The sequence below is a fragment of the Labrus mixtus genome, chromosome 10, assembly GCF_963584025.1.
Source record: "Labrus mixtus chromosome 10, fLabMix1.1, whole genome shotgun sequence".
In the NCBI taxonomy this organism is placed as follows: Eukaryota; Metazoa; Chordata; class Actinopteri; order Labriformes; family Labridae; genus Labrus; species Labrus mixtus.
Genome location: NC_083621.1, coordinates 1037930 through 1060706, shown reverse-complemented (window position 1 = coordinate 1060706; position 22777 = coordinate 1037930). Strand labels below are relative to the sequence as shown.

Sequence of the window (22777 nt, the reverse complement as noted above, 5' to 3'; positions counted from 1 at the left end):
CCTGCTCTTTGTAACATAACAATGAGTAAGGTCTTTTACCTGCTTTATGTAACATAACAATAAGTAAGGTCTTTTACCTGCTTTATATAACATAACAATGAGTAAGGTCTTTTACCTGCTTTATGTAACATAACAATGAGTAAGGTCTTTTACCTGCTTTATGTAACATAACAATGAGTAAGGTCTTTTACCTGCTTTATATAACATAACAATGAGTAAGGTCTTTTACCTGCTTTATGTAACATAACAATGAGTAAGGTCTTTTACCTGCTTTATATAACATAACAATGAGTAAGGTCTTTTACCTGCTTTATATAACATAACAATAAGTAAGGTCTTTTACCTGCTTTATGTAACATAACAATGAGTAAGGTCTTTTACCTGCTTTATGTAACATAACAATGAGTAAGGTCTTTTACCTGCTTTATGTAACATAACAATGAGTAAGGTCTTTTACCTGCTTTATGTAACATAACAATGAGTAAGGTCTTTTACCTGCTTTATGTAACATAACAATGAGTAAGGTCTTTTACCTGCTTTATGTAACATAACAATGAGTAAGGTCTTTTACCTGCTTTATATAACATAACAATGAGTAAGGTCTTTTACCTGCTTTATATAACATAACAATGAGTAAGGTCTTTTACCTGCTTTATGTAACATAACAATGAGTAAGGTCTTTTACCTGCTTTATATAACATAACAATGAGTAAGGTCTTTTACCTGCTTTATATAACATAACAATGAGTAAGGTCTTTTACCTGCTTTATATAACATAACAATGAGTAAGGTCTTTTACCTGCTTTATGTAACATAACAATGAGTAAGGTCTTTTACCTGCTTTATGTAACATAACAATGAGTAAGGTCTTTTACCTGCTTTATGTAACATAACAATGAGTAAGGTCTTTTACCTGCTTTATGTAACATAACAATGAGTAAGGTCTTTTACCTGCTTTATATAACATAACAATGAGTAAGGTCTTTTACCTGCTTTATATAACATAACAATGAGTAAGGTCTTTTACCTGCTTCTTGTAAAGTGTCTTGAGATAACACTTGTTATGAGTTGACGCTATACAAATAAAAGTTGAAGTTGATTGTACAAAGCAGACAAGACTAGAGCTGCAACAACCGATCGATAAAAGTGTTGGCGACGAATTTGATTACTGATTCGTTGTGTTGCAAGATTATGGCAAATTGCAAAAAATATTGCAAACAAATATTTGTTAGCTGCAGCGCTACTGACATTTTAAATTTTCTCTAAGATCTGACACATCCAACACATTTTTTATTTCAATCTGAGGAATGTTTTAAAATGCATTCAGTGAATCATGAACATAAAACCTTTTATCTATCATTTCAACAGAGCAGCGTTATCAAACACGAGTAAAAGGCTGGACGATGCTTCTTTGGCTTCACAGATTTCTCTGCGTCGCTCGGAGACATTGTCATGGTGCTGAAAATGTTCTGCTGTTGTCTTCGTTGTGTTTCTTCTTCTATTTGACTTCCATCAAGGGGAGAAATCCAGCAGTGCCTCTGGGTAACCATCCAAAAGATAAAGAGAAAAAAGATTAGTGCCGCCATACTTTCAATAAAACAACTTCTAACCAATTTAGAACATGACACGGGAATGTTCGATCCAAAACTGATGAGTCATCAAAACATTCCCCCCCCCCGTACAGTGTGTGCCGATCGAGACATGAGCTAATCAGACCTATTTGTTTTTTTTGAACCAGGCTGTATTCCCCTCAAAATTGGTGTGGACCATCCTAAGACCTTGGCCATACTACCTCTCCAAGCTCAAAGGCCTGCGTCAAAAGCTGTTGTTGTTCGATCAAACAGGAAGTAACAATTTTGATATAGGTGTAATGAGCTACACACCCTGACATGCACATCATCACAACTAGCGGTTTTAATTCACCTTTACAGTGTGAATAAACTTACCTTCAGCTTTTTGAGAAAACGAGGACGAGGATCACGATCACGCAGAGAGCCAATAGAGTCACAAGGACAATGACTACAGGGTCCCACTCTTGTTCAGGAATTTCTGGAAAAACATGATAGCAGACATTTAATCCTTCTGTTTTCTTTACAAGCTATATGAGATGATATTGAGAAGGGTACAATTTAATCAGAGATGCTCCCACATTTATGAAGGAAAGAGAAAGTTCATAAGTAACGTTTTAATTAATAAATCCTTATTACACAAATGACCCTTTCTCTTTAAGGACCAATCAGTGAGCTGTGTAGAGAGTGAGATGATAAAGGTATCTTACTATCTGATCATTAAGGAAACATGTTGAAGTGCTGGCTTCTCTGACAACAATGCAGCAGTCAGTATGTCCTCCTTCTAACTTTAGATTCTGCTCCTGAATGCTCTGGATTTGTTAGGACCAGAGAAGGTAGGCGCTTTTAAGACACACCCCCACACCGCCGTTTTGGACGCCCCTCGGTTTGCCAGATATGAGAGCAGTTATCAGGTCAACAGGTGTTGCAGCGATGGAAGCGGGCAAGAGAAGTGGTTCAGATAGAAGTGATTGTACCCGACCTAAAAAGCCTCTGCATGTTTCTAATAAGCTCCACGAGCAGAAACGTGCTCAAACTAGGATCAATATTGGAGATGCTTTTGAAAAATGGAGAGAGGTTAGAACACAGAAAGGTTTACAGACCCATGCAGAGCTGGATAAACACTGAAGCTTCAGAGTCCACCACATGGTGACCTGAGTGAGCATGGACTCTAGAGAGGAGGGGGGGGGGGGGGGGGGGCAGCTCTCTATGATGTTTAGAATTTAGACTGCAGTACCCATTGTAAACACTAGGGGGCAGAGTTACATACTGCTCCTTTTTATATAAGTTTGACCAAATTAGGGTTTCGTTAGAACCTGACCTGTCATTTTCTTTTTCAGAGAATCTTAGCAGTGACTCCACATCGATTTAAATGAGTGAACTGCAGTGATTGGAAAACTTAAGTGATTATTTTTAAATCAATTGCTTAAAAAAAATCTCACAAAATCCTTTTTTTTTTTTTTTTTAAATGAGTCATATTAAAGAAGTGTGAACACGTACTTGTCTTCACTGTAGTTCCTTCACCAAACAGGATTTGTCCACATGTGAGCACAGCGCAGTAGTACGTCCCGGCGTCAGACGAGTTGTGTATGGTTTTGGACAGATTGTAGACACAGCTTCTCTTCTCTTCTTCTTCTTCACTTCTGTGGCTTTGAGTGTAAATAACAGCTGGATGGGATTCTCCATCTGCAGCTCTGAACCAGTACACACTGTGTTCACCTGGACACTGCTCTCTGTTTTCTTTGGACTTGGAGAGAAGTGAACACTGGAGCTTCACTGAGCCGCCCGCCTGGACCGACTGCATCTCCGGTCTTTGTTTCACATAGACCGAGTTCTGCTGGTTTTTATGATCTGTGTGAGTCACAGTGAAGCAGGAATTAGCTCATGATATTTGGGGCACAGATGCAGACAAAGAAAAAACTGTAATGAGCATACTTTACCATTCACCGCTACGATTGTACCGTTCGTCATTTTCAATGTGTATGGAGTTCCCACTTGACAGAAGTACGTTGCTTCATCTTCTTTGCTTACATTTCTGATGATGAGAAAGTTCAGATAACCCTCCTTGGTGATGGTAAATCTTGAGTTGTCAAATTCCTCTACTGGGATAATTTTGTCAAAACTTCCTGCTGCAACTGTTTGGACCATGAATCCAAACTTCATCTTGTACCAGTTCAACAATCCAGCTTTGTCCTTGGTAAACAAACATGCCAGAGTCACACTGTCACCCGGTTTAACCACAATCACAGAGATCGGTTGAGGCATCTTTATGGTTTGAGCTGAAGAGTGAGAGAAACATCAGAGACATTTAAGATGTGTGTCAGCATGTCTGTGGTCTCATCTGAAGTATTTTTCCCCTCTCATCTTAAAGGAGACAAAGTTTATACTCACACAAAGTACTGAGAAGAATCACAGCAGCCAGTCTTCCGATCATTGTGGTATATCACCTCGGTCTTGCACAACTGAAGTCGCCGACCCAAATGGAAGATTTCATCACAACATGATCAAGGTCAACAAAATACAAGTCGCTGTGATTGGCTTAGACAAAAAAAGAATTCACGTTGTGCAAAACCAATCATCACGTCCCGTTTTCAGTTTTTTAAGTCGGCAAAGCGCTTATGACGAAGCAGTGGAAATGGGTTGTGCAGTTTTTTTTTTTTTTTTTTAGTTCTTGTACTTATCAGATTCAGGTGACTTTATTTGTACCTGTAGGTAGATTTGTTTGCAGCCAGCGAGCTCGACATCCATCATGACACAGATGACAGAACAGATGTAACAATGAACAACACATTAGAGAGAAGGAGAACTATTTAAACCGACTAAAACAAGATCAAAACCTACAGAAGTCAGAAAAATTATAGGAGGTTCCATCAATCAGAGCGTAGAAGAGAGATAAATGTCAACCAATGAGGTCTATAAAAAACACAAATAATCCAGGATTATCCAAATAAGATTTGTGTTTTTGCTAATATAGCTACAGCTTGTTCACTTCTGTGATAGCGGCAGGAACAAAGCTGTTTTTGTTTCGGTTGGTTCTGCACCTTGGGACTAAAAGCCTCCGTCCAGAGAGAAGGAGCTGAAAATCACTGAGCAAAGAACGGGGATCATCGTTTATAATCGAGGTAGCTATCCTCTGCAACTGTCTCATATACAGGGACGTCGCTCTGTGACTCACCAATCAGACGACTTGACCATTTAAATATCTGATTTAAGGAATTTCTATCTTTTAACGATGTTTGACTGAAACCATGACAACATCTATCTTGTACGTCTTGCTACATGTGTAGAAATGTGTCTCCTGTAAATACCCAGCCTCCACCACCGATTTTGTGAAATCCTTGAATATCCAAAAGAGGATTTGAATGGGAAAATTAACTTCCGGAACCAGAGCTGCCGAAAAATTGGGCGGTCACTGTTGAGCTCTATGGCTATTATAATCTCTTTGCTCTCGTCTTGCTCGCCACAAAAATAAAAAATACTTGTCTTCAACTTCAATTTAAATTCCTAATGTGTCCACCAATTACAGCTAAGTAGTGATTGGCAATTAAATGGAGCCCAGCGTAAGTTCAAGCAGGAAGACTGGTTATATTCTCTCACATTCATTTGATTTTCTTCATTCAGTGTAGCCCCTCCCACTCTTCCTCTCCCCCCGTCTCCCTGCTTTGGTGATCAGCTGATTTGGGGCGTTTACTCTGTAAGTAATCAACCAACCCAACTCTGCCACAACCTATCTCAACCAATCATCCTGCTGCTGTCAGATTTTAAAACCTGTTCTCTCTCTTTCACAGTCAGTCTGTCATTTCAGTGCGATCGCTGCGACCCTCCTCCATTCCAGCTCAGCAGTGTTCAGAGACAGCCTCTCAAACCCACTCCTCATCACATCCTCCTGTCACCACCACCACCATGTTGGCGTCTTGCACCGAGATAAGAGTTGAACAAAAACATCAGGAATGGCTAAACTGCTGTTCTAAACATCAGTGTCTGTACTTTTTATGCATATAGATGCTGTATTGTTTTCTCACATACAACTAGTTTGTGTGTTAGTTTCACAGCACTTTTTACAAGTGGCTAATGTTCATGTTCGAAAACAGCCACATGCAAGAGCTACGCTGACACGAGCTGTGGTCGGCCATGTCTTTGTCTTTGACCAACCACTGAAGCGTTTTACTCAGAAGACACTTTGGGCCTCAACAGGATATGCTGTGAGGTTTGAGGTGCGAGTACAGAAGTGAAAGAAGAAAACATCTGAGAGCTGACCTTATTTAGTGCATTGACCTGATTTTTTTTGTATTTTTAACAATACTTTGTCAGATCTTTGACCAACCATAAAGGCTGAATACTCAGAACCTTCTTGCTTGAACAGGATGTGAGGTTAAAGTTGCAAGGAAGGAAGAGGTACAAGAAGACTCAGGAAGCCAGTTTTAGTTAATCCTCTAACAAGCTTGTTGCCTGTATCGGTTTAGCAGTAAGCTCCATGATACATTCACTATTGATGTTCAATCAGTAACCACAGATCTTTCTTTGAGATAATAGGGTGCCATATTGTCTTCTGGTTTAACTGCCTTGTCCCAGAACAACCAGTCAGGACTCTGTAGAGCACCTTTACAATCGAGCCTTGAAGATTCTGCACAAAAAAACAGATAGGACGTCATCACTGCAGCATTTTAAATAAATACAAGATTTTAAGTTTTCCACATTTGATCGACTTCCATTAAAGCTTGTGGTTAAATGTTGAAACATGCTTGCTCCTTAGCTCTGCAATACTCCACTTTAACGCTAGTTGGCTGAAGGATTTCAAATTTAAGGTTCCACCACATTCCCTGCTTGTTTGCGTACAGGAAACCATGAGGACTAAAACCGACAAGCAGATGATTTTACTGCTGCTTAATACGTCTGCCAGATTGGGCTATAATCGTGCTCATAACTTGTAGTCTGACTTCGGCATAAGTCTGTTTAAAACTGGACTTTTAAATGTAAACATGGCAGTCTAAATGAAATGGTACTAAATCGGATAACACCTGGATCATGTGGTTGGGGGACTATTAACTCTTGCATGAATGCACCTCAGTCAGACCCAAACTGGACTAGGTGTTTTGAGCATGCTCCACAAACCCCTCACCTGGTCCTACATAAGGGAGGTGACAAGAGTAATCTCAATAATTACAGGCCAATATCCAAACTGTCTTCTCTTGCAAAAAATATGGAATCCTTAATAAATGACTATTTTAAAGATTTTCTTTCCAGAACCAAAATCATGAGCCCATATCAGTCAGGTTTGAAGGTGCACTCACACTAGGCAATCTGTACTTTGCTCAAGCATGCTTCACCCCTAAAGTCCAGTTCGCCCCTCAATGATAGAAAAAAATTGTTTTATTGAGCTGCAACTGTAGCTTGATGTAACTGTGCATATAAATTAACTGACTGTAAGGGAGAGAGAAAGAGAGAGAGAGCAGAAGAGTTTAGGAGATATTTCTTGCATGCTAGTGGTTAGTTCACCGTGCATTAAAACTTTTAGGTGTTCTGCCTGTGGTCAACTTTTTGCCCGCACACACAAACAAACAGATGAACACACATTCACAGTCACAGCTGAACCTACTCACACAAGGCAATCTGTACTTTGCTCAAGCACGCTTCACCCCTAAAGTCCAGTTCGCCCCTCAATGATGTCTCGAGTGTAAGTAAAGGTTGAAAAAAAAATGTTTTATTGAGCTGCAACTGTAGCTGGACGTAACTGTGCATATAAAGTTACTGACTTTAAGTGAGAGAGAGAGAAAGTATAAAGCAGAAACAGTTTAGGAGATATTTCTTGCATGCTAGTGGTTAGTTTACAGTGCATTAAAACTTTTAGGTGTTCTGCCTGTGGTCAACTTTTTGCCCACACACACAAACAAACAGATGAACACACATTCACAGTCACTGCTGAAGACCAAGTCATGCATGGAAACTCGAGCGCTGTTGTGGTTAGGCTTCACATCGAGGTGTCAATACAAAGAGGCTTTTTTCTGTTGCTGCACTCTGTTTGAATCTCAGGAAGTTCAAGTTAACGTTTCTATTACCTTCTTTAAAGCGAGAGAGCTATAATACTGTTTTTATTAGAAATAGTATCACAACAACAACTTAGGTATAGGAAAAGGCAACAATGTGAAGTGTTTTTTATTGTATTTTTCACCAGCAAGAGGGGAGGTGCTAATCTCTCACTGGTTTGTACCTGCTCTGTTTGGCCTCAACAAGAGATATGTAGTGGGAGTTTATGGCTTCATAAAATAAGGCTGGTTGCACACTAGACAGCTACCTTTGTAAGTCTCTGAAGACTCTCCAAATAGTAGAAAATGCTGCAGCTGTAGTGAAAAGAACTAGCAAAAGGGATCACATTTCTCCTGTATTGGCTTCTCTGCACTGGCTCCCTATACAATCTAGAAGATAATTTAAAATCCTTTCCTCTCTTACAAAGCTCTGATCAGGCAAAATCTTATATTAAAGAGCTGATAATGCTGTATTACCCTTCAAGAACATTACGCTCCCAGAATGCAGGTCTAAGTACGGACTCTGAATGTACTATGGGAGGTAGAGCCTTCAGTTATCAGGCCTGCTCGTGGTACCTACGGTCTCTAAATGTACTATGGGAGGTAGAGCCTTCAGTTATCAGGCCTGCTCGTGGTACCTACAGTCTCTAAATGTACTATGGGAGGTAGAGCCTTCGGTTATCAGACCTGCTCGTGGTACCTACAGTCTCTAAATGTTCTATGGGAGGTAGAGCCTTCAGTTATCTGGCCTGCTCGTGGTACCTACAGTCTCTAAATGTTCTATGGGAGGTAGAGCCTTCAGTTATCAGGCCTGCTCGTGGTACCTACGGTCTCAAAATGTACTATGGGAGGTAGAGCCTTCGGTTATCAGACCTGCTCGTGGTACCTACAGTCTCTAAATGTACTATGGGAGGTAGAGTCTTCAGTTATCAGGCCTGCTCGTGGTTCCTACAGTCTCTAAATGTTCTATGGGAGGTAGAACCTTCAGTTATCAGGCCTGCTCGTGGTTCCTACAGTCTCTAAATGTACTATGGGAGGTAGAGCCTTCAGTTATCAGGCCTGCTCGTGGTTCCTACAGTCTCTAAATGTACTATGGGAGGTAGAGCCTTCAGTTATCAGGCCTGCTCGTGGTTCCTACAGTCTCTAAATGTTCTATGGGAGGTAGAGCCTTCAGTTATCAGGCCTGCTCGTGGTTCCTACAGTCTCTAAATGTACTATGGGAGGTAGAGCCTTCAGTTATCAGGCCTGCTCGTGGTACCTACAGTCTCTAAATGTTCTATGGGAGGTAGAGCCTTCAGTTATCAGGCCTGCTCGTGGTACCTACAGTCTCTAAATGTACTATGGGAGGTAGAGCCTTCAGTTATCAGGCCTGCTCGTGGTACCTACTGTCTCTAAATGTACTATGGGAGGTAGAGCCTTCGGTTATCAGACCTGCTCGTGGTACCTACGGTCACTAAATGTTGTATGGGAGGTAGAGCCTTCGGTTATCAGACCTGCTCGTGGTACCTACGGTCTCAAAATGTACTATGGGAGGTAGAGCCTTCGGTTATCAGGCCTGCTCGTGGTACCTACGGTCTCAAAATGTACTATGGGAGGTAGAGCCTTCGGTTATCAGACCTGCTCGTGGTACCTACGGTCACTAAATGTTCTATGGGAGGTAGAGCCTTCGGTTATCAGGCCTGCTCGTGGTACCTACGGTCTCTAAATGTACTATGGGAGGTAGAGCCTTCGGTTATCAGGCCTGCTCGTGGTACCTACGGTCTCTAAATGTATTATGGGAGGTAGAGCCTTCAGTCATCAGGCCTGCTCGTGGTACCTACAGTCTCTAAATGTACTATGGGAGGTAGAGCCTTCAGTCATCAGGCCTGCTCGTGGTACCTACAGTCTCTAAATGTACTATGGGAGGTAGAGCCTTCAGTTATCAGGCCTGCTCGTGGTACCTACAGTCTCTAAATGTACTATGGGAGGTAGAGCCTTCAGTTATCAGGCCTGCTCGTGGTACCTACAGTCTCTAAATGTACTATGGGAGGTAGAGCCTTCAGTCATCAGGCCTGCTCGTGGTACCTACAGTCTCTAAATGTACTATGGGAGGTAGAGCCTTCAGTTATCAGGCCTGCTCGTGGTACCTACAGTCTCTAAATGTACTATGGGAGGTAGAGCCTTCAGTTATCAGGCCTGCTCGTGGTACCTACAGTCTCTAAATGTACTATGGGAGGTAGAGCCTTCAGTCATCAGGCCTGCTCGTGGTACCTACAGTCTCTAAATGTACTATGGGAGGTAGAGCCTTCAGTCAACAGGCCTGCTCGTGGTACCTACAGTCTCTAAATGTACTATGGGAGGTAGAGCCTTCAGTCATCAGGCCTGCTCGTGGTACCTACAGTCTCTAAATGTACTATGGGAGGTAGAGCCTTCAGTTATCAGGCCTGCTCGTGGTACCTACAGTCTCTAAATGTACTATGGGAGGTAGAGCCTTCAGTTATCAGGCCTGCTCGTGGTACCTACAGTCTCTAAATGTACTATGGGAGGTAGAGCCTTCAGTCATCAGGCCTGCTCGTGGTACCTACAGTCTCTAAATGTACTATGGGAGGTAGAGTCTTCAGTTATCAGGCCTGCTCGTGGTACCTACAGTCTCTAAATGTACTATGGGAGGTAGAGCCTTCAGTTATCAGGCCTGCTCGTGGTACCTACAGTCTCTAAATGTACTATGGGAGGTAGAGCCTTCAGTCAACAGGCCTGCTCGTGGTACCTACAGTCTCTAAATGTACTATGGGAGGTAGAGCCTTCAGTTATCAGGCCTGCTCTTGGTACCTTCGGTCTCTAAATGTACTATGGGATGTAAAGCCTTCAGTTATCAGGTCTGCTCGTGGTACCTACAGTCTCTAAATGTACTATGGGATGTAGTCTATCCTAATATTATATTGTAACATAACAATGAGTAACGTCTTTACCTGCTCTCTGTAAAGCGTCTTGATACAACATTTGTCTTCAAGTGTTTTGGGGGACAGCAAGAACAGACCAGACAAATAGATTCTGAGATTTTCCTGGGCACGTGCAGCTCAACCAGACAATGTGTGTCGACATCCTCGTTCAAATAATTTGGCTTCAAAATTGATGATTTCACAAACAACTGGTTGACTTCAGTGTTCATATGAATGCTTCTTTTATACAGAGTGGAAAACAAATGAAGAAAACTGTAGTTAGTGTGTTTCCGCTCAGCAGCAGGTACAGAAACCCACCATGAAAACTTGAAACAGAAGCTTGCTGTTGCTATTGTTTCCTGTGCTTTAGCTTGAAAGATGGTCAAAAAATATTTCCACTGTGGTTGTAAAGTAATACCCTCATGATGAGGGGCCAATCAGATTGCTCTGTGATTGTTCCCTCCTACTTTATATGGTTCTATGAAGGAGAAGCAGCTTCTCATACGAGCTAATTTTACAGCTGTATTAAGTGGACGAAGGAGAAAATGAAGTCTGTTCTTGTTTTTCTACTGACGCTCACACTTGGTCGTAAGTTTATGTCCAATCTTCTCGTCTAATTCTGATCTTTTGAGGGTTAATATGTTTTATTTTTAGCACAGAGCATACATGATCTTTCTCTGTTGTTAAACACTGACATATATTTATTTTCTTCAGGATGCAACATCTATGAGAACTTTGAGACAAAGACTGTTGGTGTTGGAGATGATGTGACTCTGACATGTCCTCGTGATGCTTCTTTGTCTTTATCACAATTATTCTGGTTCCGGCTCATTTCTGGAGATTTGCCTGAGGTTTTGGGAGGAACATTTAGCTTTGATTATGACGATGTTCACAAAACTCCTCGAATCACAGCAAAACAAAAACCTGGATTGTTTGTCATGATTATCGATAAAGCAAAAGTCGGCGACACTGGACTTTACTTTTGTGTGAAACAAGAGAGGATTAATATGACAGTTTTAAAAGGAACATTTCTGCAGATTAAAGGTAAGTAAAAATCCTTTACTTACCTAAAAGCATACATCCTCGTATCCTCCATAAAAGCATACATTCCAAATTGAGAATATTTTCAACAAATCAAGCGTATTTACCGTGTATTGAATTTATTCAGGACCAGAGCCCAGTATCACCGCAGTCGTTCAAGACATTTCACAGGATCCAGTCCACCCAGGAGACCTGATGACTCTGCAGTGTTCTGGTCTCTCTGAGTCTGAAAACAACACATGTCCAGGGAAACACAGAGTGTTCTGGTTCAGAGCCGGATCAGATGAAAATCATCCCAGTGTCATTTACACTCATGGAAACAGACCTGGTGGATGTGAGGAGAGTCCTGAGGCTCACTCTCCACAGAAATGTGTCTACAGCTTCTCAAAGACCATCAACTCCTCCGACTCCGGGACTTATTTCTGTGCTGTGGCCGCATGTGGAGAGATATTGTTTGGAAAAGGGACAAAGATTGACATCAAAGGTAACTGCACATATTTGGAGATGTGACAAAAGTAGATGTTGAAGGTCAAACGTTTTTTATGCTAAGAATCTGCAGATTAAAGTGTGAAATTATGGTCTCATTGCAGATTGGTATGATCTTAACACATATATTTATCATAAAACACATCCTTTATAAAATATGACTCCGTCGTTGTATGTCTGCTTCAAGAGAATGAGACGAGCCACGGCCGGGTAAATGACCAGTTTGTACCAGGTGTGAGGAGTCTTACCTCCAGCTGAACATATCTCAAACTCAAGATATGATTATTGGAGGATTTTGGTCCCAACGTGCAGAACACAGCGGTACAAAAACAGCTTTGTTCCTGCTGCTATCACAGAAGTGAACAAGCTGTAGCCATATTTGCAAAAACATTTTTTTTTCATGTCAAAAACTTATTTTTACCCTGCCTGAAGAGATCATTTTTGTTTTTGATATTATTGGTTGAGACATCTCTCTCCCTTATGCTTCTTATTGTGAGAACATTGAGCACTTTTACAATTATTTGGGGTTTTTATGATGTTTTAGTCAGTTTATATATAGTTCCCCTTTCTCTAATGTGTTGTTCATTGTTACTTCTGTTCTGTAATCTGTGTGTTATCTTGCTGGCTGCAAACAAATCTACTTAAGGGTACAAATAAACGCACCTGAACCTGAACTGTAATCACATTATATTAATAATTAAATCATTCTTTTTTATTTTCATTCTTGTCTAGAACGAACAGCAAGTTTTGAATTGATCGGGCTGGTCATAGCGATACTCTGCTTGGTGATTTCTCTGATTGGAAATGTTTCTCTCATTTGCTTCCAAACTCCGAGAGAAGAAAGTGAACAATCTAAAGGTTAGTGACGATGACCCGTTCTAAAAACATTACACAATTTCATGTAACAACGTGTTCTCAGAAGGAGGAAGACACTTTTCTGCCGGGTTATAATCTTCCTAACAGCTGGGGTTGTTGGCTCAAGTAATTAGACGTACCCGTTCTCTTAGCAGCAAAACATCATCAAACCTTCTTCATCTTTCATTTTAACTCTGCATGTATTTTCTGTTTCATTATCCAGCTGCTGTCGTCCTGCAATTAAACAGCGAGAGGGTGACAAATCAACAGGTAAATCATTTAAAGATGTTCATATTGTCGTTATGTTTTTGTCCGTTTAACAGCTCATGTCTATCTTTTCCCAGATTGATGAGGAGACTAAAGTTTACTCTGCTGTGGTCTTCACCATGAGGAAAGCTGACCGTGGTGCAGTGAAGGATGCAAAATTAGCGCAGAGGAAAAGGATGTGTGCTGCTGTGAAGGATTTTGGTTTGAATTAGTGAGTGAAAAGGTCCGTTTGGCTACATGTGATTTAGCTGGTTTTAGTTTGTTTAAAGCTTAAGAAAATGCTGATTACCTCCAAATATCTACACTTAGATAACTTAAGGAGGTGCTATGAATATTCTATCAGGCAGGTTGTGACTGTATTGGTATGTGTATGCAAATGATATTCTATAATTCATAATAAAATGTATTTGTCAAACCTCCTTGGATTAAAGGACTGTAACATTCAAGCTTCCCGGGTCTCCTGCGTTGTTCTTTCTTTAAGTCCATGAGCGCTTTGTTAATGAGGAAACATAACAACACATGTTTGGAGGATAAGAAAGTTTGTAAGAACAATACATGTTTCTAAATCTGCTTTACATTTTCAGGGTTGTGTCAAATGTCTCGTTATCGTTTGGAGGTAATCAATCATTCAGTCAATCAATCTTTATATCTTTTATACATCTTCCACTTTATTTTGACTTTGTCAGAAGGTTCCCAGGATATGGAAACACTTTATTATTGTCCCTCTTGCAAAGACTAAAACCCCTGCATCACTTAAAGGCTTTATATGTGATTTTTTGATCCAGCAGATGTCGCCCTTGAGCTCCAGCATGAAACCAAAACAACTCGCGCTGCATTGTTGTGTTAGCATGCTAATGCTAGCGATCTTTATTATGCTCGTATCTTCACACTGCATGTAAATTTACCTGAAATGAGCGTGATCTAGAAACACAGTTAAGCAGTGAGTACAGTATGTTATTCTTCTTTTCTCTAGTCCCTCAATTAAACAACTTTTATACACGAGGGGTGGAGTCAGCCGGCCGTCCTGGCGATGTAAACAAACTGAAGATAGGACTCTGAAAACTCTGAAAACATCACAGACAGTGGGACTCGGGTGTTACACCCATTGTAGACAGTCATGACTCACAGAGTTATTTTCAGAGGATATACTTGATTTCTACATTGAAGTGTGAAAAATTGTATAAAAAGCCTTTAATAATTTAGACCGGTAGCCTTGACAACACTAGTGATGAAGTCTTTGGAAAAGCTCATCAGAAATGAGGTTTTATCGCAGGTGGAAACATCTATTGACCCCCTGCAGTTTGCATATAGGTCTGGCAGGGGGGTGGAAGATGCTGTTGTCTCTCTGTTAAATCTTTTGTATCGTCACCTTGATGGGATCAAAGCTCATGCTAGGCTTTTATTTATAGATTTCTCTTCTGCTTTTAATACCATACAGCCTCATCTTTTAGCAGAAAACCTCATTCACAATTTTAAGTTGGATCTTAATCTTGTAGGCTGGGTACTAGACTTTTTAACTGAGAGGTCTTAATGTGTGAGAGTAAACAGCTCTTTTCCAATCAGCTGTACTCCTCCATTGGTTCTCCTCAAGGATGTTGTCTCTCCCCTTTATTATTTATCTATATATGTGTACACAAATGACTGCTGTAGCAATCACATTAGGAAGCATGTAGTTAAATTTGCGGATGTGACATTAATTTTAAGTCTTCTTGAAGGGGAGGAGCATCACCATAGGCCTGTGGTTGATTAATTCACATCCTGGTGTGATGAGTGTTTCCTTCAGCTAAACCTACTGAAAACAAAGGACATGATTATTGATTTTAGGAAGACTCAATCTAGTCCTGTGCCAACCATATTAAAGGGTGCTGTTATAGAGATAGTGAACAGCTACAAATATCTGGGCACTGTGCTGGACAACAAACTGTCCTTTGAGCAACATGCTGTTGCTACCACAAAGAAGGTCCAACAGAGGTTGCATTTCCTAAGACAAATTCGTTCTTTTAATGTATCCTCTGAGATGATGACCCTCTTTTATAAACGTTTTATTGAATCGGTTTTAATGTTATGTATTATTGCCTGGTATGTTAATCTGGCTCTAGCCAATAAAAACGGACTTGGTAGCCTGGTTAAAGTGGCGAGCAAGATTGCAGGGTGGAGTCAAGTCCAGCTCAGCGACCTCTACAGCAGACAGGTGGTCAGAAAGGCGACTTCTCTCCTGCAGAGCCCAGATCACCATCTCTTTGCAGAGTTTAGTCTTCTACCCTCAGGCGGTACAGACTGCCTGTGGTGACGACTAAAAGGCATCGGGTCTCATTTGTACCTGCTGCTATTTGTCAGTTGAATTCCAATTCCTTGCTCATTGCACGCTGCATTTTATCATTTTTGATGCTGGAGCATCTCTGCTGGGCTTCATGTTTCATGTTTTATGTACTTATGCACTTGATGTTTGGATGATTTATTAGGGTTGTTTATGTATTTGTATGTCTCCAGCTGCAAACAAATTTCCCTGTGGGGACAATGAAGATATCTTTGACCTTTGACCTTTGACCTTATTTGTTCGGCTTGTTCATAATAAAATGTTGTCTACAAAAACAGCCGCTCTGCACTTTACTCTTTATTATATTTACAGAAACACAAAATTCTTCCATCAGGAGACAAACATTTAGCAAAGTAACAATGGGAAGATAAAAAAATGGCTTTTTACAGAGAGAACCCTGGATCAGAACCAGACTTATGTAGAACAGGCAGAAACCTGGATCAGAACCAGACTTCTGTAGAACAGACAGAAACCTGGAACAGAATCAGACTCATCTAGAACAGGCAGAAACCTGGATCAGAACCAGACTCATGTTGAACAGACAGAAACCTGGATCAGAACCAGACTCATGTAGAACAGCCACCTGACTTTGTTTGGCTTGAAAGAACGGCATAACTGGGCATTACAACGTCCCAAAGTCAGACTGGCCTCTATGAATACTCATGTAAGCTGCTATGATTTTAAAAAGTCATAAATACAGAACACTGTAGTGTCATTCAACTTGCATGGCTGTATTCTCTACCTTCAAGGCAGAAAATACTTTATTTCATGTTGTACACATGTTTCTGAACATGAAATGATTACATGTGGGGTCCCCCAAGGGTCTATTCTTGGGCCTCTCCTTTTTCAAACTGAAGTAATTGTATTCGGTCCCAAACAGGAGGGATCAGAGTCAGCGCTCATTTATTATTAATTTCACATAGTACAAATCAAGCAAGGAATCTGGGTGTTGTTTTGGACCAAGATGTAAATGTAAACTTTGCAAGATTCAAAAGATTTTTATCAAAACAAGACACTGAAAAACTTAGGGTGGATTATAGTAACTGCGTCTGCAAAACATCTACGAGACAGCTACAGCTGGTCCAAAACGCTGCTGCCAGATTGCTCCAATCTGATAGGTGTGCTACAACATTTGAATCATTTATTTCAGGGCTTCTGTTTCTGTTCACTGTGGTGTTTGAAAAAACCATCACATCTGTTATTAGAGACAATTTTCCTGCTTGCCTTTGTTTTACTCGCAGAATTTTTGGTAGAAATCAGAAAGACTATTTATTAAACTCATTTTTATCCATATCTTCTTTTTACCTCCTGTCTTTACCTCACCTTTCTATTGTTCGTGTGTACATGTATTTTCATATCTGCATGTGCACATGTTTTTATTCCATTCTTGTTTGTACATGTACTTGCACATTTGATCATGCACATGTCTAGTTTGTGTATATGGTTTATGCTTTCTGTAGAAATTGTGTATTTCTTAGACAACCATATTTTATGAAATGTTTGAAATGCTTCTTGTGCCTAAAGCAATTGAATTGCCTGGTGTCTGAAAGGTACAATAAGTACACTGGCCTTGCCCTGTCATTTAAGAAAATGAAAACATGACTATCACTGGCCTGAAACTGAAGGAGGGGTAGCGAGAAAAGCCCCTCTGTTTGAAGCCTGACCACAGCACTGCTCAAGTTTCCATGCATCATTTGTTTGTCACCCCTGACTTTGAATCTATGTCTGTTTGTCTCTGTTTACAAGCAAAGTTCAGTGCTCAAGGAAATAGTTGAGAGTTGTTCTGCAGCTTTGAGAACAGCTTTATTGTGTTTTTTCCTCCCTGTGTTAGTGGTCGGATACACGATGACCCTGGTAAACACCGCAAACCATGATGAACTTGTCTGAGTGTTATTTACTTCACATTTAATAACCCCTTTGACAGCTCGCTTATTTCTAGGTTCAGTCTGAATAGGACTTGTAAGGAGGTTTTTTATAGTGATGAACTAGACTGCATTATGTTGCATCACAACAAGTTCTCAGGTTCATATCTATAATACATTTATTTTTGGTTTCCTCTCAGATTCACATGAATTCACAAACAGTTAAAGAAAAACACACTTTAGTCTCATGTGCACAAACCCTACCATCACAAATGACTGACTTTGGTCTGCAGCAAGAAAGACATATGATGAGTACTATGGTTGTGTCTTAACCTGGGAATAAAGTCTCTTCTTCCCTTGTGCTATGTATGCGGTCTGGAATTGTCATATCAAGCTATGGTTTTAAGCAGAAAGTCAACCTCAGACTTCTGAGGAGGTTGAAAAGCCCTCTTCAGCGTGATCATCCAAAACGGCCGAGCTGCTGTTTCCTTGGATCCTGAGGCAGGAAGGAGCCACTGAGAAAGCACACAACTCACTAACTCTTTGCCAATGTTAGAGTCAAAAGCAAGGCTGTTTTAGCAGACTAAACCTAAGGGGAATCTAGTCCAGGGGCTCAAATGTAGCCAAAACTAAAGCATTTAAGACCACCACTAAATCCCACTGTGGAGCAAGGCTGCATAACACTGTAAGACACTGTGATGGAAGCAGGCCGGAGCCCTAAATAGTGCGCACAACCTAACGAGATGTGCCCAAACAGCGGCCAGGCCCAGAGACGCTGGCCTATAATTGGATAGCTCTTGACCACGCCCCCCCTGCCTGAGAATGGGCATTCACTCTCATGGGGATTTATCAGGACCGGCATGACTCGGAATGCGGTCAGGGAGCCGAGGCACAACAGGATCCTTCCTCACCGGCCAGAGCATGAGAGACTCGTCGGCCATCTCTTCCAGGGGGACAGACTCCCAGGCCACTAGACCCGTAAGGCATCTGCAGGTTGCAGCAAACCGAGAATATCCGGCAGCTCCCAGAGAAGACCACACACCAGCAGCCAGGAGTGGGAGTCCGCAGCGGGAAGAACCTGGGTGTTCCACGGCAAGGTCCATGTCAAGTCCCCCTTCCAGCTCCCCCTGCAGGGAGAGGGGAAATGCTGGATCAACAGACTCCTCTACGGGTTCCAGCATGTCCAGCGCCTGCTCAACCAAGTATTCCACCACCGAAGCAAAGCTGCTTCTTGAATGGGAATTGTGCGAGTAGCACGGGTACGTAGGGTGTAATGAGGGCCGGACTGACGTGCTCTGGAGGACGGACTCAAACTGAGAATCCCGGTCATTGGACATGATGTACCCAGTCCGGCAGTTGGGGCAGACACGGATAGAGTACATCCTGCTCATTTATCTGACATTGTCATTCTGTTTGACTCCTTAGTGGCGCTCAAGTGCAGAAGAAAAGAGGAAACAGATCACATGGTCTCAGCCGCTTATATACCTCAGGGGAGACCCGGGGCCCTCCTCGTGGATGGGCTTGGACAGGTTGATGTTCGCTGCTGAAGCCTGATTGGCACATTGGTGGGACTGGTCTGCCAGACGGGCTGTCAGCAGGTCCCTGGATGAGGGGGGAGCAGAACGTTGCCCCGCCACCATGGTGGTGACTCTCACTCCTAAAAAGGCTGTCAGACTGGGTTACAGCGGAGGAAAAAGAGGAAACACCGTGGTCTGTGAACCTTTGAACTTGAGGCACAAGTGGACTGGAGTCCTCAAGGATTTGGGGTCTGCTGCTTCTCCGCCCTGGTATGGAATGAGGGCAGGGAACAGCGGGATCCTCCCTGACTGCAAAACTCGCAGGCCATCTCATCCAGGGGGGCGGACTCCCACACCAATGGCACTGCAAGACCTCTGCGGGCCCCAGCAGACCAGATAATATCCAGCAGCTCCCAGTAGACTGGTCACCAGCAGTGGGGATTGTTTGACTCATCAGTGCACACTCAAGCGCTAAGAAAAAGACGAAAGAGATCACACAGTCTCAGCTACTTATATACCTTAGGGGAGGGACCACTCGCAAGACATATGACTCCACACACTCACAGAACACTCCAAAAAGGATGTTAAACCACACACAGAGAGGGGGGTGCTGCTGCATGTAAGGGACTAATGTGTATCCACATCCAGACCCAAATATGGTCACTTCTGGTTCGAAAGAGCCATAATCGTATTTGCCAAAATGGGAAAGTTGATACTTTCACAAACCACTGGTTGAGTGTGAAAAAATACTGAAGAAAACTGTAGTTAGTGTGTTTCCGCTCAGCAGCAGGTACAGAAACCCACCATGAAAACTTGAAACAGAAGCTTGCTGTTGCTATTGTTTCATGTGCTTTAGCTTGAAAGATGGTCAAAAAAGATTTCCACTGTGGTTGTAAAGTAATACCCTCATGATGAGGGGCCAATCAGATTGCTCTGTGATCGTTCCCTCCTACTTTATATGGTTCTATGAAGGAGAAGCAGCTTCTCATACGAGCTAATTTTACAGCTGTATTAAGTGGACGAAGGAGAAAATGAAGTCTGTTCTTGTTTTTCTACTGACGCTCACACTTGGTCGTAAGTTTATGTCCAATCTTCTCGTCTAATTCTGATCTTTTAAGGGTTAATATGTTTTATTTTTAGCACAGAGCATACATGATCTTTCTCTGTTGTTAAACACTGACATATATTTATTTTCTTCAGGATGCACCATCTATGAGAACTTTGAGACAAAGACTGTTGGTGTTGGAGATGATGTGACTCTGACATGTCCTCGTGATGCTTCTTGGTATTCAACACAATTATTCTGGTTCCGGCTCATTTCTGGAGATTTGCCTGAGGTTTTGGGAGGAACATTTAGCTTTGAATATGACGATGTTCACAAAACTCCTCGAATCACAGCAAAACAAAAACCTGGATTGTTTGTCATGATTATCGATAAAGCAAAAGTCGGCGACACTGGACTTTACTTTTGTGTGAAACAAGAGAGGATTAATATGACAGTTTTAAAAGGAACATTTCTGCAGATTAAAGGTAAATAAAAATCCTTTACTCACCTAAAAGCATACATCCTCGTATCCTCCATAAAAGCATACATTCCAAATTGAGAATATTTTCAACAAATGAAGCGTATTTACCGTGTATTGAATTTATTCAGGACCAGAGCCCAGTATCACCGCAGTCGTTCAAGACATTTCACAGGATCCAGTCCACCCAGGAGACCTGATGACTCTGCAGTGTTCTGGTCTCTCTGAGTCTGAAAACAACACATGTCCAGGGAAACACAGAGTGTTCTGGTTCAGAGCCGGATCAGATGAAAATCATCCCAGTGTCATTTACACTCATGGAAACAGACCTGGTGGATGTGAGGAGAGTCCTGAGGCTCACTCTCCACAGAAATGTGTCTACAGCTTCTCAAAGACCATCAACTCCTCCGACGCCGGGACTTATTTCTGTGCTGTGGCCGCATGTGGAGAGATATTGTTTGGAAAAGGGACAAAGATTGACTTCAAAGGTAACTGCAGAGCATTCGATATGAATCATTTTTTAACATTCAATTCATTCATCATTTCAAACAGTTGAATCCACCTGGAAGATTTTAGTGTAACATCTTAACACAATATGTTTTAATATGTTTTCAGGAGCCAACAATCGTACAACCTTAATAGCTCTGTATCTGTTATCAGCTGCTTTGGCTATAAGCTTGATTATTATAGCTTTCATGATTCATATCATCAAGACTAAATCATGTGAGTCCAGCAAAGGTAACAGAACATTATCTCCAATAAATAAAAAAAAGTATTGAGCAAATATTAACTTTATATCTTTGTGTAAATTAAACACTTACATCTTTGTTTTTAATTGATATCACAGCTGCTGAAGATCTGCAAACACATCCTGCAGCAGATCGACAACGGCAGCAGGTGAGATACTTCAGAAAAGATTCAACGAGAATCATTTGTTGGAATATTGTTTTCCTTTTTATAAGTTTATAGAAATATCTGCAGGCTCATCCTATTTTTTCTCAGGTAGCTGACATTATCATATAATGACCTGATGTTGTATGAATAACCTTACTGTCCCCTGATGAGTTAGCAACGCATGCTAACATTATTTGTCAGAACTACTTCGGCAGACTTTGACTGATTCACAGCGAGAAAGTTGTCCACCCGTTAACCGTTGGTCGTTTATGCGGCCGTTTATACCGTTGGTCGTTTATAGCGCTCATGCAAACTTTCTCGCAGGTCAAAAGTTTCGCCCTCATGTTGCTGTTGAAACTAAATTCATGATACATACTCTGCACAGCTTTATCAATAGCATACTGACTTCAAACAATTTTTTGTTGTTTTCTCAGAGCGCTGAGGACTCATTGGTTTATTCTGCACCGACTTTTTCTAAGAGGAGAACAGATAAAAGAGAGAAGAGAAAAGTCAAAGCAGCAACAGAAGAGACGATCTACACCGGGGTCAGAACTCCTCCCACTGGCTAAAAAGATGTGCTCATTTAAGACGTATTGAATATTTGATATGTATATTTTTAAAGACTGTGGGAAATGTAAAATCTTACAGCAATGTGACCATAAGAAGAGAATAACCTTTGTAATGTTTTTAATGTGTATGATTTGACATGTTTTGACTCATCTGTGTTCAATCATTGTTAGATTGGTTTTATCACCAAAGGTAGAGTATTAGCAAGATAAACAATATTTGCAGTCGTGCACTAAAACTGGACGGCAGCTGGAGTGCTGACTGTGTGTCGGGTAATGTTCAGTAACACAAGGTGCACTGTAGTGGGGACAAACAGTGGAGCAGCTTACCTCTGCTTGATAGTGGAGTGGTCTCTGAAGCGGTTGCAGGAACACTTGTGAGGGAGAGAAGCTGGTCCACTGTTTCTCTTTTTTTCTGTGTCGTTTTAAAGATGTTAACTTTTACTTATTTTTGTGTTGATTCAAAGGCAAAGATGATTGTATTAAAGGAAAGATGTGTTTGAGGATTTATGTTGCATTTCTTATTTTAAAGCTTTTTTGTTTTTAATAAACTCTGTATGACGCGAGGACTGGCTTGTTTTTCTTCTTCTACTGCAGAGTTTTTATAATATTCTTGACTATTTCATTCATTTTTAATAAAGGTGTTGCTTTAACACATTTTGACTGGATGAAAGGTTTCTCCTTCCCGAAGTTCATGACCACAGCTGAGGGTTGGAGCGAAGATCGACCGGTTAATCGTAGGTTTAATCTTCCAGCGTAGTTCCCTCTTCACCACGACGGTCCGGCCCACAATCCTGCTGAGCCCCAAATGAATGGCCACCTTATCGTGGTGAAGGGGTTTGCATGTCCCTGTGAACCTGGAATTTGTGTTGTTGGGGGGTATTATCCCCTGTTAGGGTCTCCTAAGGCACATAGGTCCCAGGTGAGATCCAAACAAAGA

The 22777-nt window shown here is 41.4% G+C and overlaps 3 protein-coding genes and 1 long non-coding RNA gene across 4 annotated transcripts; 3 read left to right on the top strand and 1 right to left on the bottom strand.

Moving 5' to 3' along the window:
• Nucleotides 1-1105: 1105 nt before the first annotated feature.
• LOC132981603 (uncharacterized) lies at nucleotides 1106-4072 on the bottom strand. The gene is made up of 5 exons (XM_061047546.1): nucleotides 3960-4072; nucleotides 3509-3847; nucleotides 3069-3419; nucleotides 1948-2049; nucleotides 1106-1552 (listed from the first exon to the last, which is right to left on the bottom strand). The coding sequence occupies exons 1-4, from the start codon at nucleotides 4000-4002 to the stop codon at nucleotides 1949-1951; spliced, it is 834 nt and encodes a 277-aa protein (XP_060903529.1). The 5' UTR covers nucleotides 4003-4072; the 3' UTR covers nucleotides 1106-1552; nucleotide 1948.
• A 4053-nt stretch (nucleotides 4073-8125) lies between these two features.
• LOC132982563 (uncharacterized) lies at nucleotides 8126-13608 on the top strand. Its single transcript, XM_061049115.1, has 5 exons — nucleotides 8126-8132; nucleotides 11224-11553; nucleotides 11678-12034; nucleotides 12769-12894; nucleotides 13115-13608. Exons 1-5 carry the CDS (start codon nucleotides 8126-8128, stop codon nucleotides 13279-13281), a joined length of 987 nt encoding a protein of 328 aa, XP_060905098.1. The 3' UTR covers nucleotides 13282-13608.
• Nucleotides 13609-19825: 6217 nt separating this feature from the next.
• On the top strand, nucleotides 19826-20948 carry LOC132981600 (uncharacterized). Its single transcript, XM_061047543.1, has 3 exons — nucleotides 19826-19928; nucleotides 20055-20384; nucleotides 20509-20948. The coding sequence occupies exons 1-3, from the start codon at nucleotides 19886-19888 to the stop codon at nucleotides 20931-20933; spliced, it is 798 nt and encodes a 265-aa protein (XP_060903526.1). The 5' UTR covers nucleotides 19826-19885; the 3' UTR covers nucleotides 20934-20948.
• A 49-nt stretch (nucleotides 20949-20997) lies between these two features.
• Nucleotides 20998-22403, top strand: LOC132981601 (uncharacterized). Its single transcript, XR_009674612.1, has 3 exons — nucleotides 20998-21115; nucleotides 21225-21274; nucleotides 21706-22403. It is a non-coding gene; the product is annotated as an uncharacterized LOC132981601 (long non-coding RNA).
• The last annotated feature ends 374 nt before the right edge of the window (nucleotides 22404-22777 follow it).

What these genes read in the sequence shown, in the direction of transcription:
- LOC132981600 (XM_061047543.1), top strand. Translation starts at nt 19,886, where the DNA reads ATGAAGTCTGTTCTTGTTTTTCTACTGACGCTCACACTTGGTC. An exon ending in ACTGACGCTCACACTTGGTC is followed by an intron (nt 19,929 to 20,054) that starts GTAAGTTTATGT and finishes TATTTTCTTCAG; the next exon opens with GATGCACCATCTATGAGAAC. An exon ending in AACATTTCTGCAGATTAAAG is followed by an intron (nt 20,385 to 20,508) that starts GTAAATAAAAAT and finishes GAATTTATTCAG; the next exon opens with GACCAGAGCCCAGTATCACC.
- LOC132982563 (XM_061049115.1), top strand. An exon ending in AACATTTCTGCAGATTAAAG is followed by an intron (nt 11,554 to 11,677) that starts GTAAGTAAAAAT and finishes GAATTTATTCAG; the next exon opens with GACCAGAGCCCAGTATCACC. An exon ending in AGAAAGTGAACAATCTAAAG is followed by an intron (nt 12,895 to 13,114) that starts GTTAGTGACGAT and finishes TTCATTATCCAG; the next exon opens with CTGCTGTCGTCCTGCAATTA.
- LOC132981603 (XM_061047546.1), bottom strand. Translation starts at nt 4,002, where the DNA reads ATGATCGGAAGACTGGCTGCTGTGATTCTTCTCAGTACTTTGT. An exon ending in TACAATCGTAGCGGTGAATG is followed by an intron (nt 3,420 to 3,508) that starts GTAAAGTATGCT and finishes TGACTCACACAG; the next exon opens with ATCATAAAAACCAGCAGAAC. An exon ending in AGGAACTACAGTGAAGACAA is followed by an intron (nt 2,050 to 3,068) that starts GTACGTGTTCAC and finishes ATGTTTTTCCAG; the next exon opens with AAATTCCTGAACAAGAGTGG.